This window comes from Neodiprion pinetum, chromosome 6, assembly GCF_021155775.2.
Source record: "Neodiprion pinetum isolate iyNeoPine1 chromosome 6, iyNeoPine1.2, whole genome shotgun sequence".
NCBI lineage: Eukaryota > Metazoa > Arthropoda > Insecta > Hymenoptera > Diprionidae > Neodiprion > Neodiprion pinetum.
Genome location: NC_060237.1, coordinates 7,464,517 through 7,477,219, shown reverse-complemented (window position 1 = coordinate 7,477,219; position 12,703 = coordinate 7,464,517). Strand labels below are relative to the sequence as shown.

Sequence of the window (12,703 nt, the reverse complement as noted above, 5' to 3'; positions counted from 1 at the left end):
CAGACCACAGTACCAGCAGATTTTCTGCCACCAACAGTTTTTCAAGTGTTTCGAAAAATGTACAAGCATTTGTGAGAGAATGGTTAGATAATCAACATAAAATAGATGCTACGACTAGCAACGACTATCTAGGTACCAATGAAATACCGCGAAAACGTAGACGTCATGATATAAACAGTGAAACATGGGTAGAAAAGACTTTAAGTCCAGAAAAAATGTTGTCCAATTATTCTTGCGAATATGACAAAGTTTATAAGGTGAAAGCTTTCCATCCCAATTAAAACTAATGTGGCAGTATGTTTGATATTCAATCAAAATCTTAATCTTTGTTTTTTCATATCCTCATTTGCTTTATAACAGGTTAACTTATTCATGTAAAATTATTATTCACTTACTTTCATTTTGTTAAATATCATTAATTTGTATTTATTCTATATTTTCACTGTACGGTATACTTTCTAGTGAAACACGTTTTATGAATTAATTTGTTACCGACAATGTTCACTGCAAATAAAATTATAATACGTACATTCGATAAATGTTGCTTCTTTCTCGCAGTTCATACTTCCGAAAATATACGACATGCAGTTATTCATATATCTGTTATTTAATTTTTTAATTAAGAAGAATACGAATAATTCACTTCATGAGAAATTATAGTTTATAATCAATGTAATTTACCTGGTCAAACAAACGCAGATTTTCATCCTATGAGCATCCAACAGAAACATGACAATTGAGTTATCACAATTGCACTTGAAGATGTCAAACTCATCTTAGTCGTCCGTGTACACTTTGGGAACATGTTCATTACACGCGCATCAAGTAGAGAATGAAACATATCAATTTCACTATTTTTATCTCACTTTTTTTTTGAGCCAAAGCCAGAAAATCCCATAACTGCAGCCATTTCATCAGAAGGTCCTGCGTCGTCCTCATTGGCCTCGTCTAACTTCCGCTTCCGATCTTTCCTCTTCTCTTTTCGATATTCCTTGATTTTTTCTTCCTGAGAACAAACATAATCTGTTATTGACCGATAACGACTTTTTCAAAACAATAATTACCTCTTCTTTCAATTCCTTTACTCTCTGTTCAAGGTCGTAATCTTTCTTTTTTTCTTCCAATTTCTTTTTGTTGTGAGCGAACCTCGCTTTAACTTGATCCAATGATGAGCGTTCAATTTTCATGGACATTCCCAAGTTACGTTGATCTGTAAGTGGGAGTTACATTATTAGTTACGCATGAAGGGAAATAAGATGGAATAATGGACATATGTTGATTAAAATGTAGGTCGACAAATTGAGAAGATCTTTTATCATAATAAATGAAAATTTGTAAACTTACGTTTCGTGCCATTAATGTGATCCAAAAAGTTGATGGAGTCTTTAACGACACAGTCGCAGACATTGCAATAATATCTATAAAAAGGAAAAAGCATGTTAAGAACTAAAAATATTTACTGTGATAAATCGCCAAAAGTTTTCAAATAGATTTGAAAAATTTACCCTCCAGTCTGCGATGATGGTGTATTTTTATTGATGACAACACTTTTTCCAAGTTTTGATTCAAGATCAACCTTGTAATCACGCTGTTTGAGCAGCTCTCTTTTAACCGCTGGCTGTTTAGGAATACCCAAGTCCTCTTCGGCAATCTCATCTTGAAGCCTTTGTAGCGCAATACGTTCATATTCCTCCCTATTCCACTTCCGACGATGATCGTCAGGACGCTGAAATAAAAAAATTATGGAATATTCCATGAAGCGATATACTACATCAAAATACAGTAAAGTTCACAATTTTAACAAACTATCATACCCTTCGTAGGTTGTTTGTCGAATTTTGAGGTTACGATCGTTCATTGTAAGAGAATACCATCAAAAATGTGTGTACGATTAATTTTCTGCGTTTTATTATTAAATATTTGTATTTTACTCACCGTAGAGGACATTGTGACGATAAGTGCTGAACGTTTATTACGCACGTAAATAATCCTGCAGCTAAGGCTCCTACCCAAACTTCTGTTCACTTCTGTTTGATGTTTCCTCACTTTCCACTAGTATAGCTAAAGCCAATTTAGTTGTAACGCCATCTACAGAACGAGAGATAAACTCATAACTGCGTTGATAAAAGAAAAACACCAAGTGATATACCCCCTTAGAGCACGAGGTATGTATCACGGAATTATTATCGACTGACACACAGGCAATTAATTTAAAAATGAAGTCAAAAATTTTTAAATTAACTAGATCTATTTATTTTGTTAGATGAAAGTTCAAATAGCTTTGAAGAGATTCCAATTTTGTATTGTATATTTATTGTAGTAAATGGGCCGGTATTGATTCTGGAAAGGTTACGCCAACTCTAGTAACGATCATGCTTGCTACTTTACAGCCCAATTTCAAGCATGCCTTTGGACTACGTCCAACTAAAGCACCGAGCAGAAAACCAGCCACCAATGAGTCACCCGCACCTGTTGTATCCAATACAGGGTTTTCAGGAATTTCGGGTAGAACCTGAAACGTTATCTAGATATTAACCCAAGCTGTATTCATTTACCTGTAATTTCACTATTCTAAGATTGAAATTTATTACATCGCTATTGCAAATTCTTTCATTTATCATTCAGGATTAAAATCCTCAATTTGTACCTGTGCAGATTCACCCTCTCCCCAAACGACGATGGCAGGAGATTTTCCACCTTGAGTCATCACAATGATACCCTCATCTGACAACCAGTTGCCATCATTCTTACTAGATGCACCAACTGTGACCCTTTTCAAATTATTTAGAAGGAATGGGATCTCCTGAACATTGTTGAACTGGAGATTTAATACGCGAGCCAAAGCTGTCATCTCTCTGGCATTACCAAATACAATTCCGGACAAACCAACCATATCACAAATGGCAACTTGATGCTCCTGAAAGAATATAGAAGTTTGAATGTCTTGAGAATAGTATATACTATATTTTTTGTAATTTTATATCAGTACAAAACTATTTACAACAAGTTCCAAGTTAATTTAGGCTTTGTCGAAAAGATTTCCAATGGAATAAAATGTATTGTTAGTAGGTTAGCAACAAAATTAATAGAATTTTTCACATTATTCAAGTATAGAAACGTAACCTGGAAGATATATTCGCCACTGATATTGAATGCTACAGTAATACCCTTATCTCGAGCCAATTTTACCAACTCCAAAGCAACGTCAAAACTATGCGTTATAAAGAATCCTTCGATATAAATTATTTTCAGTGAATTTAACGGCAAATCATGCTGCGCCAGATTATCCAAAGTATACACACTAGCAGCACCTAAATTTGCTACGAGGCTCCGCCATGGTCTCTTTACCATTGATACGCAAACACCAGTTGGTAGATCAGGGTGAATTGCATAGCTAGGAGGAAATTAAGAATCAGGCATTAGAACCTTAGTATAAATCAGACTGTTAGATGTATTCTGCAATTCATAAATTTAAGTCTGGTCGTATGCCATAGATAAAAAAAATACCGAGCATCAATTCCTATTGCTCGAACCATGTCTTGGAGTATTTTCCCCCGAGAATCATTTCCAAGTCCTCCACAGAACAATCCCAGTTGCGGTCCACTCTGTCCACCACACAACCATTGAATAACTCTGATTGTATTCTGAGCACAGCCTCCAGGACTGATATTTTGCTCTGATCTGTAATTTAATAATTAAATACTGAATATTCGAAGAGTTATTTCTATGTGGTTATTTCACGTAAATGATTTGAATGTTAGACATTACATCGAACAATTGAAAAATAGTTCAATTCGTACTCATTTCACTGTTTTGATCTTGAAAACTAAAAGAGCACTAGTATTCATTCTACTAGGGTGAAAGATATGTGAGTAATGAAAATGAAAGAAATTGAGTGCAGATGCTGTATGTGTCTGTTTCTTTTCCATTTATTTCGTATTGAGATAGTCATTAACTCTGAAGGAAGTTCATTGATAAGTTGTTGTATTTTGTCTGCGGGTAGTTCTTCCTCTCCGTCGACTTTTAGGCTATATTTATTCAACATATCATCGCTGTTCAATGTTACAAATATGTCCAACAACGGATTGCCGAAGCCTGCGATAGCCGGGGTTTTCAAAGATCGAATGGCCTCGGCCAGTAATCGTTCGTCACTCATTTGTAATAATTTACAGTAAATCAACGGGTACACTGCAAGCAGGACACGTAATGCGATTAGGATTGCTTGGGTGAGGTTAGGTCGAATGATACTTTAACAGATTCAGCAGTCAGTTTAGCCCAACCTAACCTCTAGCTGTACCCTAGCTTTACCTAAACTGACGTGACTGTGTGTGCAAATAGAAATGATATTCCTGGTTTCCTGCGATAACCGTACGATGATATTTGACGTTTGTACCGACCATTCGTCAGTTCCTGTATGTTGCTCAAGCGGCTGCTTTCAGGATAACAAATAGAGTATTAATCACCGATCGTGAAAGAAAATAATCGGAAGAAAACAGAAGAATGAATGAGAGTGATCGTTGTGAACGAGTAGGGGACAAACAAGAATCGAGGATGATATGAATGACGACGATTAAAATATTCTCAACAGAAGAAACAATCATGGCGGATTCGTAAAAATAGTTGCGAGACGCAGAGGCAATACGACAATCCATTATTTCCACTTAAAATTATAATCGAACGAAGGATTCGAGATTTCGAAAGTTTAAATGTACCGAAACCTGTATAGGTGTATAGAGTCGAAGATATTACGGGTAAAACGAATATGTAAGTATTACTTTATCGTCCCACCTTTTTTTATCACCCACGTATACCTGTCTACATGTGCGTAGATATTTATGCATATTTCCTTAGTTTCGTAAGTAGGACAACCATAGTCGAGAAAAAAATCCATCAATTATTTAACCAACAAAGCATGCAAGCCTCACATCAGGTTTATATATCCCACTTCAGGCAGCACTTAGAGGTCTGAAAACCAGCTGTCATGCTTCTGAGTTGAAATGGGAATTTAATCCGCGTGATGAGTTGGTTGAGAAACAGTCCTCTGAGGACTAACTTCAGCAGGCAGCGATCAAGGGATTCTCCCCCAAAGGATGCTGATCCTACAGCTTGTTACGACAGTTTTCGCAAACACTGGCAACAGACTCATGACATAATTTTACAGACAAAGGTAAGCTAGGAATAAGATTAAAACAATCGTAGTATAGATGTGAGAAAATTTAACGACTCCCTCTCTTTGTTGTAGTTAGTTACATCATGTTTCGTTTTGCAGCCGCCCACTGGAATCCCGAGTCATGACGATGTTCGCGGAGTTGTCAATCATGTCGATCAGATGGTCACACTTTTGCTGCTCGAACTTCGCAATGCCACTCCACCTAACGAACACAGACGCACAGCTACTCCTACACATTCACCATGCCTTGAACATCTGCTGAACGAAAACTTACTTGACAAGCTTTACGAGTGGAGTTTGCACACAGGAAGGTAGATATACTTATGAGAGATTCATAGAACTATAAATTCGTTGCTTCTATCTTTTTGGTATTTTGTTTTTCTTCGTTAGATTCAACAATGCAGTTTGGCTAGAGCAACTTAAGCTTTATGAGCTACTGGTATCGCACAGTGGAGCACTTTTGGCACACGAGCCTGTGGCAAGACCATTATTACGATTGTTGGAACAATGTGCAGATGATGTGATGCTGCCGGAAGTAGAAAAAAAATTAGTAGTATTATTGAACCAATTATGCATAGCGCTGATGCAAAATATGGCATTACTAGATCTTTTCTTTCATCCATCTTCCAATGGAAAAAGCAAGTGAGTAAAAAACTTAAAAAATTTCTATTTCATTACGCTTGATTTCAAACTTCGCTAATCATTACAATGCAGTCATATAATGGACTGTTACAAACTCCCCAAATTCAATTTCATCGATGTGGTATTATTTCTTATCAGCTAATTGATGTTGCAGAACAGGAAAAATTGATTAAACTGATATGGACTCAAAATATGATGAATATAAAATAAGGCAGGATTTTGCTCATTAATTCTCACATCAACCTTAATTTTCAGATTCATCATTTTTACACTACTGATCCCACACATTCATAAGGAAGGTGGTGTTGGTCAACAGGCAAGAGATGCAATGTTACTCTGTATGTCTCTTTCCAAGAAGAATGATGAAGTGGGATTCTACATTGCCGATCACTCTAATGTCTGTCCTGTGAGTTGTTTAAAAAACTGTGATAACTTTGCAATAACAATAGCATAAAACTTTTCACTACAATCATGCCCAACCATTATATTTGATAATTGCCCTTGGTGTTAACAAGCAGTGACGATGATACATGTAGTTGACACCATTACCGGGCATACATTACAAATACAACTCATTGTCGTTTGTCAAGGTAACAGGTGGTCGCGTGCACTTATCTTTTTAATGCAGTTATCTGAAACCATGTCGCTAGGTGTAAGAGATACAGACGCGAAAATAATACGGGTATTATGCAAAATATGTCTTCAAGCCTAAACCTCATGACAATTACTATCCAAGACCATGAGAAAATTCAAAGCAACCTTGAACGGAAATATTTTCTTTACATGAATAAATCTGTATACTATAAAGAAATTTCTTTCCTGTAACATGATAAATGATCAATTTCTGTTAATATCATTATATTTTTAATTTTATAGGTACTAGCCACAGGGTTGAGTGGTTTATATTCATTGTTACCCAGAAAATTGGATATCGAGACTGAGGATTGGCACAGACTAACACCAGACGATGTTAATGATATGCCAGCATTGATGCAGCTGATGAATTCGTTAGAATTTTGCAATGCTGTCGCACAAGTAGCTCACCCCGTAGTACAGAAACAAATACTTGAATTCCTTTACCAAGGATTCCTTCTACCTGTAATGGGGCCAGCGTTACTGCAGGTACGCATATAATAGTGCATTTCAAAGTTGAAAAAATAAATCAGTTCTGTAAATTCTACATGCACAACAGTAATCATTGTGCTCAAATGTTTGCACTTGTTGTATCAATAAAATTTATGTGAATTGCAGTCATCAGATCCATAGAGGACTTCAAACCTGAACTAACTGGTTTCAGATATTACAAGTTTTGTAAATATTATGATAATGCTTTCTAACATTATTAAAGTAACTGTAAATTCTTTGCATTGAAGAACCGCAGCCAATGTTTGTGGTAAAAGAAGACAATAACGAATATCGAAGCTTGTATGAAATTAAAATCGCATTGCATTGAAACCTGGCATTTTTTCACACGCTTGAAAGTCCTCGTAGCTGCCATAAACCACAAAGTAGTTTGAAAGCACCACTACTGTTGTATGTCGTTATTTATTTATATATACGATATATATATATATATATATATATATCCAACGGAAACGAAAATAAATATGCTGAGAATTTTGTGATATTGAATCTGTCACCAAACATAATAGTGATTGTGGTGGTGGAGGTGCGTGCGTTGTAAATAGTAAATAGTGGACGGTACTTTTAATAAATGCTTAGAATGGTGAATTAATTCATGTATTGGCTTGTGATTGTCGGTGGCTATCTGGTGACTCTTATTTGGGTGCTCATAGGAATCTCTCGGCTTGACCATAGAACAGCTAGATGCACCGCAACACTGGGTTAGTACCAACAACTCACTTCGAACACTAAATCACCTATTCTTTTTGACCTTAAGTACCAGTGACTAAACTTACAAATCGCAATCACATGTACCTAATACATCATGTTGATTTGTTCAAAGATATTACAGTTGTAACTATACTCAATTATTAACACTTGATGTATCACATGCTTTGCTTTTACACTATGAGTTCTTGCACGTTCTTTTATGTGATGTATTTACTATTCCGTATGTAATGAAATTTTTGAAAATGTCACATCCATTTTTATTACTATGCGGCTTGTAAGTAGAATATTTGCAGTAAGATGAATGAATTTCATTTGCGTAACTGAAGCTAGCTGCGAGACTTGGCAGCCTAATGTGCTAATGTTGATACAAATGAGGCAGTGGAGCCCAACGATCAAGATTTTGTGAAATCTCGTTTCCGAGAATCTAATACTTTTACTGAATCATAGACTTGAAACTATACTGTATGTAAAACTACTTCCTATTGCAAAGAAGTTTTTCATATTTGCGTGCCCATTCAGGCTGCTAAATTCAGTTTCATGTTTGATTCCATTCATTCACTTATTTATTCCTTCAGTTCTAGTTAATAACAAGACGTGTTTATAATACACTCATCTCATACACCCATGAAAAATGTACTTTCACATCATAATTCTAGAGCTTTAGAGGCACAAATTGTTGCCCTATTGTTTTGTCCGAATGCTGTTTGTGCTTTTACAATTTGTGTACCACATAAGAGTTATTGCGTGGTAAACATATCAATGATCAGAATTTTGTATCAAGTTTTGTATGTGAGTTCTTCGCAACCCTTCTTTTACCACATAAATTCCACAGCTTTTTTTAAATGAAAATATTTTGAAAATCCTATTTCATACCAGTTTCCAAAATACGAAATGATGAGTGGATTGTGATATACTTTTATATTTTTACTGAGGTTCATTGTGTAATTCCCGAAACATTCAACTAATATTGAAATTTACTGTAAAGATTCTTGAAGAAAAATTACTCTGCATGTAAATGTAATATGTTATTTTTATAGACTGCTGTGGATGAACTGGTTGCAGCAACAGCTTACTTTGATTTATTTTTACGATCAGTCACTGAACCAGGTTTACTGCGGTCTTTGATCAGGTTTTTACTGGAAGATAATTATGATGAATGTCGAATATTAGATAGTCTGATTCAAAGGATATCTTCAAGATCACGGGTAAGAGTTGCAATCAGTAACGTTTAAACAATGCCACTGTTGCCACGAATTTGATCAACTTACATACACTGTAATCGCAAAAATGAAAAAAAAATAACTATTTTACATATGACATTTTTATTTTACAGCTGTGCATAGTCACTTTGGCTCTATTTGAAACATTGGTTGAGCTGAATTGCGAAGACGTTATGCTAGAATTGTGCCTTGGAGCGCTAACTCCATGTTCTCACATAATGATATCACAACGAAGAAGATTACGAGATATAGATCCATTTGGTCGAGCAGCAGAAAAATTTCTAAGTCTCACACCAAATTGTTGTACCACAGGTAGCGCTACATCTTCATCTCCAAATTCCTTACCCAATGTAGCAGGAATCTCTCACCTAAATAATTCAACCTCCGGTCCAGAGAGTTTTAAATCTTTGCCAGTACCAATTAATTATGGAGCCAGATTGTCAGAGAGCTTATATGGAAACTATCACGCTTATTTATGTGATGCTAGACAGAAAATAGCCAATTGTCAGAGAGCATGCTCTAATTGGTCGTCGCAATATGATGGGGAAACTTTGAATGAGAGTAATACCAGTAGTGCAACAATTTTACCTGAGGAAAACACTCTAATCGAACGAACAGTTGAACGAATTGAAAGTAATCAAGAATTGCCAGCGGATTCGGTTGAGAATACGACAGTACAAAGCAACATATGCAAAGATTCTTCAGTTCAAATTATTTTGGATCATATTGAATCACTGCTCACTGGAGAAGATGTCACTGTATGCAAAGAAGATATTAGTGAACCGACTATTGAAGAAAAACTCGATAATGTTAATTTAACACTTTCGTTTGAAGAACAAGCTAAACTGGATGCTGATATTGCCGAGTTATTAAATGAGGATGTTGGAATGATTGAAGAACATACTGACGATACATTACAGTTGGACAAAAAAGGTTCAGATAGTGGAATTGATGAGTCAAATACCGCAATGAATTCACTTTTATCTTTAGGTGAAAGCAGTGGTTACGAAAGCTTTGCATTTAAAGGTTCCTCAGAATCAACACCAGACAATGAACCTAGTGAAGACAGGATAAGTGAACATGAAGAAATTGAAACCATATCGAGCATAGAACCTTCTGTACAGCTGCACGGCATAACAAATATAAACCATGTAACTAACGAGGGATCAATTTCAAGCAAACAAAGTAAGGATAGCTCAACATATCACCAGGATATTTTTAATGGGCAACCAAACGTTGGAATATTCTTGGACGTCGTTTTACGAAAACTAGAATGCATGACAAATAACAGTGTATACGTAAATTTACATTTAACTGGGCTTCTGAGCAGGCTCGCAATTTATCCACAGCCATTGTTACGTTCTTTCTTACTGAATCACTCCCTTGTATTCCAGCCTAGTATTCGATCATTATTACAGGTTTGTAGCTACTTTCATTTTGATGTAGCCATTGATATTCCTCAGAGAACTGTAAAGGTATTTTAAATTCTAGGTTCTTGCAACACTGAAACATAAAATTGACCAGTTTCTCTCTCGCTACCACGATATTCACCAATTGGTTGAGCAAGCTCGAACATTTTTAATTGGACGAGAAGACAGATTGGTGAATGCTCGAAAGAATGCGTTGGAAGCCTCTGCTCAGGCTCCTACTCCTAGACGAAACTCCTTTGCGAGTGAACCATTCACACGAGGTCAGATTTTTCAAGCATTCCATTCGCATTTCGGAAATAATTAGTTTTGAATTTGCATGTTGTTCATTTTCTATAAAATATTTTGTATTGTCATATGTAAGTCTTCAAATGTATGTAAATTAGTTTGCACGATACTTCTACAAGCTTTACTCAAGCATCAGGTCATGATTGATGATAAAAATGTAACCACCCATATCTCTATTAAAAAATAGGATAAGAAATAAATATTTGATTTATTTATCTTCAAAAGGTGAACCAAAACGGAGGAGTTTGACCTTATCCTTGTCACAAATATTCAAACGTTCAAGTGGGAATTCTGGACCGAGTAGTTTATCTGGTTCTATCAGTCAGCCATCTAGCATTTCAGAGGACCAATTGGAAATTTCCGGTGACAACTCTGGGCCCAGGTATGTTATGAGATAATCATTATATTTGGTACATAAAAGGTAAAAAATAAGTCATGCTGAATCTACGTGCGGTAAAAATGTTATTTTCTATATTCACTATCAGTCACAAATGAAAGTATGAAATTCATTATTCTTTTCTCTGCAGATACCATACAAAGATATCATGGGAGTCGCCGAAAGACATAAGTCCAGTACAGAATATTGTTCTGTGTGCAGTGATACTAGACGAGTGGCTAAAAGAGTTAGCAGCAATTACTCAGGAGCATGCAATAGCTTCTTTAACCAATGGTCCAGAGTTCAGGCTATGAAATGATTAACTTGAACTATAACTCAAGCTCCATATTCTGATAACGATGCAATAACGATACATGCTCATTACATATATTTTTTTTTCTCACGAACAGGGTTACGGTATACTTGTATGTATGTGACGCACTGATTATTTAAAAGTAATTTAAGATCGAATTTTCACGTCGGACATAATCGCGTTACTCTATGGTGTGGGTGTAAAGCTTATTGCTCTGATTCCTAAGTATCGGAAATTCTCCAAATCGTATATTTGATTGTTTTCCCTGTAGAAAGTAAGCACCTAAGATAGGTGATAATAGTATAAATGAATTTCCTGCTCCGATCTGTTCAGCCAAATGTGGATGCAACTGATACATTGCATGAGCCTTAGCTACTGATAATTTTTTATAGACGAAATTGTGGAATCATTTAGTACAGAAATTCACTCGAAAAATGCAAGCAGTAAATTTTTTCATTTGAAACAATTTTCCGGAAAGTACAGTAAAACTGTTTTTTTGTATATTTTATTCACGAACGGATCACAACAGAGAATTCATAAAACTAAAGAGCCAAATTCAAGCCACTATATCTAATATTTTTAGTCGAAAACCATATCACCTAAGCAGAATCATTTTTATAATATTACAGTTTTCAGTAGTGACAGTGTGATCGTTACTAAAAAATCTACTTTGATGTACCTATTAACGATTCTTGCCATTTATCGCGATATTTTTCGACCATATCTGGGGAATGTAACGCAAATATAGAACAGTTTTTGTTGATTTTATTCGGAATAAATTTTCAGGAAAATTTTTTGTTGTGCATTGCAACGAAAATCATTCAGAACCTAATTAACAATTATCCGTCTACATACACTTATAGAAAATAATGTGTACATACAACTTTGAAACCATGCTGCTGGTTCGTTTGATTTCGTTTATTTTGTTTCCACGCACGTGCAAGGGGTGTGAGATATATTGTTCCAACACTGTTTGTTGTTATTCAAATATTTGTACTTATAGTTTGCAGAGTGTACTAGGTTTTGTCTATAGTTGATAATAATAGTTTTTTAGCCATTAATTGTGTGATGTGTGAATAGAGGCCGATGGTACGCATTATAAACCGCTATTAACACTAGACAGTATATAGAAAAAATATCCAGAAGTGCAACGGATCGAACTATATGACAACCATCACGAATGTAATTAATTACGAAAGTTTGAAACATGAACACGTGTCTGTATGTTTCATATTTTGAACTACTGATCATAGTAGTTTTGTAAAAAAAAAAAAACAGTTTATCGTGTGGGTATCAATTCTGAGATACCAGCAGTAGAGCTAAACAAGGTACATTGGTGAAATTTTGATTCTATCTGTGTACCAGTTGGTGATTGCGTAGCAATGTTCATTGAGTAGTTGAAAACCAAACAAG

General features: G+C 35.5%; 3 protein-coding genes across 7 annotated transcripts; 1 reads left to right on the top strand and 2 right to left on the bottom strand.

Annotated features, from left to right (window-relative positions):
• Positions 1–216: 216 nt before the first annotated feature.
• Positions 217–2,077, bottom strand: LOC124221815 (zinc finger matrin-type protein 2). The gene is made up of 5 exons (XM_046632147.2): positions 1,936–2,077; positions 1,506–1,726; positions 1,345–1,418; positions 1,065–1,210; positions 217–1,006 (listed from the first exon to the last, which is right to left on the bottom strand). Exons 1-5 carry the CDS (start codon positions 1,945–1,947, stop codon positions 863–865), a joined length of 597 nt encoding a protein of 198 aa, XP_046488103.1. The 5' UTR covers positions 1,948–2,077; the 3' UTR covers positions 217–862.
• Positions 2,078–2,096: 19 nt separating this feature from the next.
• On the bottom strand, positions 2,097–5,626 carry LOC124221813 (adenosine kinase). Of its 2 annotated transcripts, none has more exons than XM_069137247.1 (5): positions 4,789–5,626; positions 3,508–3,681; positions 3,124–3,394; positions 2,648–2,917; positions 2,097–2,512 (listed from the first exon to the last, which is right to left on the bottom strand). In XM_069137247.1, the coding sequence occupies exons 1-5, from the start codon at positions 4,839–4,841 to the stop codon at positions 2,312–2,314; spliced, it is 969 nt and encodes a 322-aa protein (XP_068993348.1). In that variant the 5' UTR covers positions 4,842–5,626; the 3' UTR covers positions 2,097–2,311. The 2 variants fall into 2 exon arrangements, with proteins under 2 accessions (XP_068993348.1, XP_046488100.1); XM_046632144.2 differs by lacking the exon at positions 4,789–5,626 and adding an exon at positions 3,957–4,295.
• On the top strand, positions 4,308–12,636 carry LOC124221804 (FHIP family protein GI14169). 4 transcript variants are annotated; one of them, XM_046632122.2, is made up of 12 exons: positions 4,308–4,764; positions 4,951–5,167; positions 5,243–5,481; positions 5,561–5,812; positions 6,068–6,218; positions 6,689–6,934; positions 7,609–7,656; positions 8,704–8,871; positions 9,000–10,304; positions 10,378–10,576; positions 10,827–10,983; positions 11,129–12,636. In XM_046632122.2, exons 2-12 carry the CDS (start codon positions 5,018–5,020, stop codon positions 11,289–11,291), a joined length of 3,078 nt encoding a protein of 1,025 aa, XP_046488078.1. In that variant the 5' UTR covers positions 4,308–4,764; positions 4,951–5,017; the 3' UTR covers positions 11,292–12,636. The 4 variants fall into 4 exon arrangements, with proteins under 4 accessions (XP_046488078.1, XP_046488080.1, XP_046488079.1 ...); XM_046632123.2 differs by having other exon boundaries at positions 4,309–4,764; positions 5,270–5,481; XM_046632124.2 differs by lacking the exon at positions 7,609–7,656.
• Positions 12,637–12,703: the final 67 nt, after the last annotated feature.

Coding starts and splice junctions, on each gene's coding strand:
- LOC124221815 (XM_046632147.2), bottom strand. Junction 1,211..1,344: donor TCACATTAATGGCACGAAAC/GTAAGTTTACAA, acceptor TCCCACTTACAG/ATCAACGTAACTTGGGAATG. Junction 1,007..1,064: donor TAAAGGAATTGAAAGAAGAG/GTAATTATTGTT, acceptor GTTTGTTCTCAG/GAAGAAAAAATCAAGGAATA.
- LOC124221813 (XM_046632144.2), bottom strand. CDS start 4,156: ATGAGTGACGAACGATTACTGGCCGAGGCCATTCGATCTTTGAAAACC. Junction 3,395..3,507: donor GCAATAGGAATTGATGCTCG/GTATTTTTTTTA, acceptor ATTTCCTCCTAG/CTATGCAATTCACCCTGATC. Junction 2,918..3,123: donor GTGGCGAATATATCTTCCAG/GTTACGTTTCTA, acceptor ATATTCTTTCAG/GAGCATCAAGTTGCCATTTG.
- LOC124221804 (XM_046632122.2), top strand. CDS start 5,018: ATGAGTTGGTTGAGAAACAGTCCTCTGAGGACTAACTTCAGCAGGCAG. Junction 5,813..6,067: donor TCTTCCAATGGAAAAAGCAA/GTGAGTAAAAAA, acceptor CTTAATTTTCAG/ATTCATCATTTTTACACTAC. Junction 10,577..10,826: donor GAGTGAACCATTCACACGAG/GTCAGATTTTTC, acceptor TATCTTCAAAAG/GTGAACCAAAACGGAGGAGT.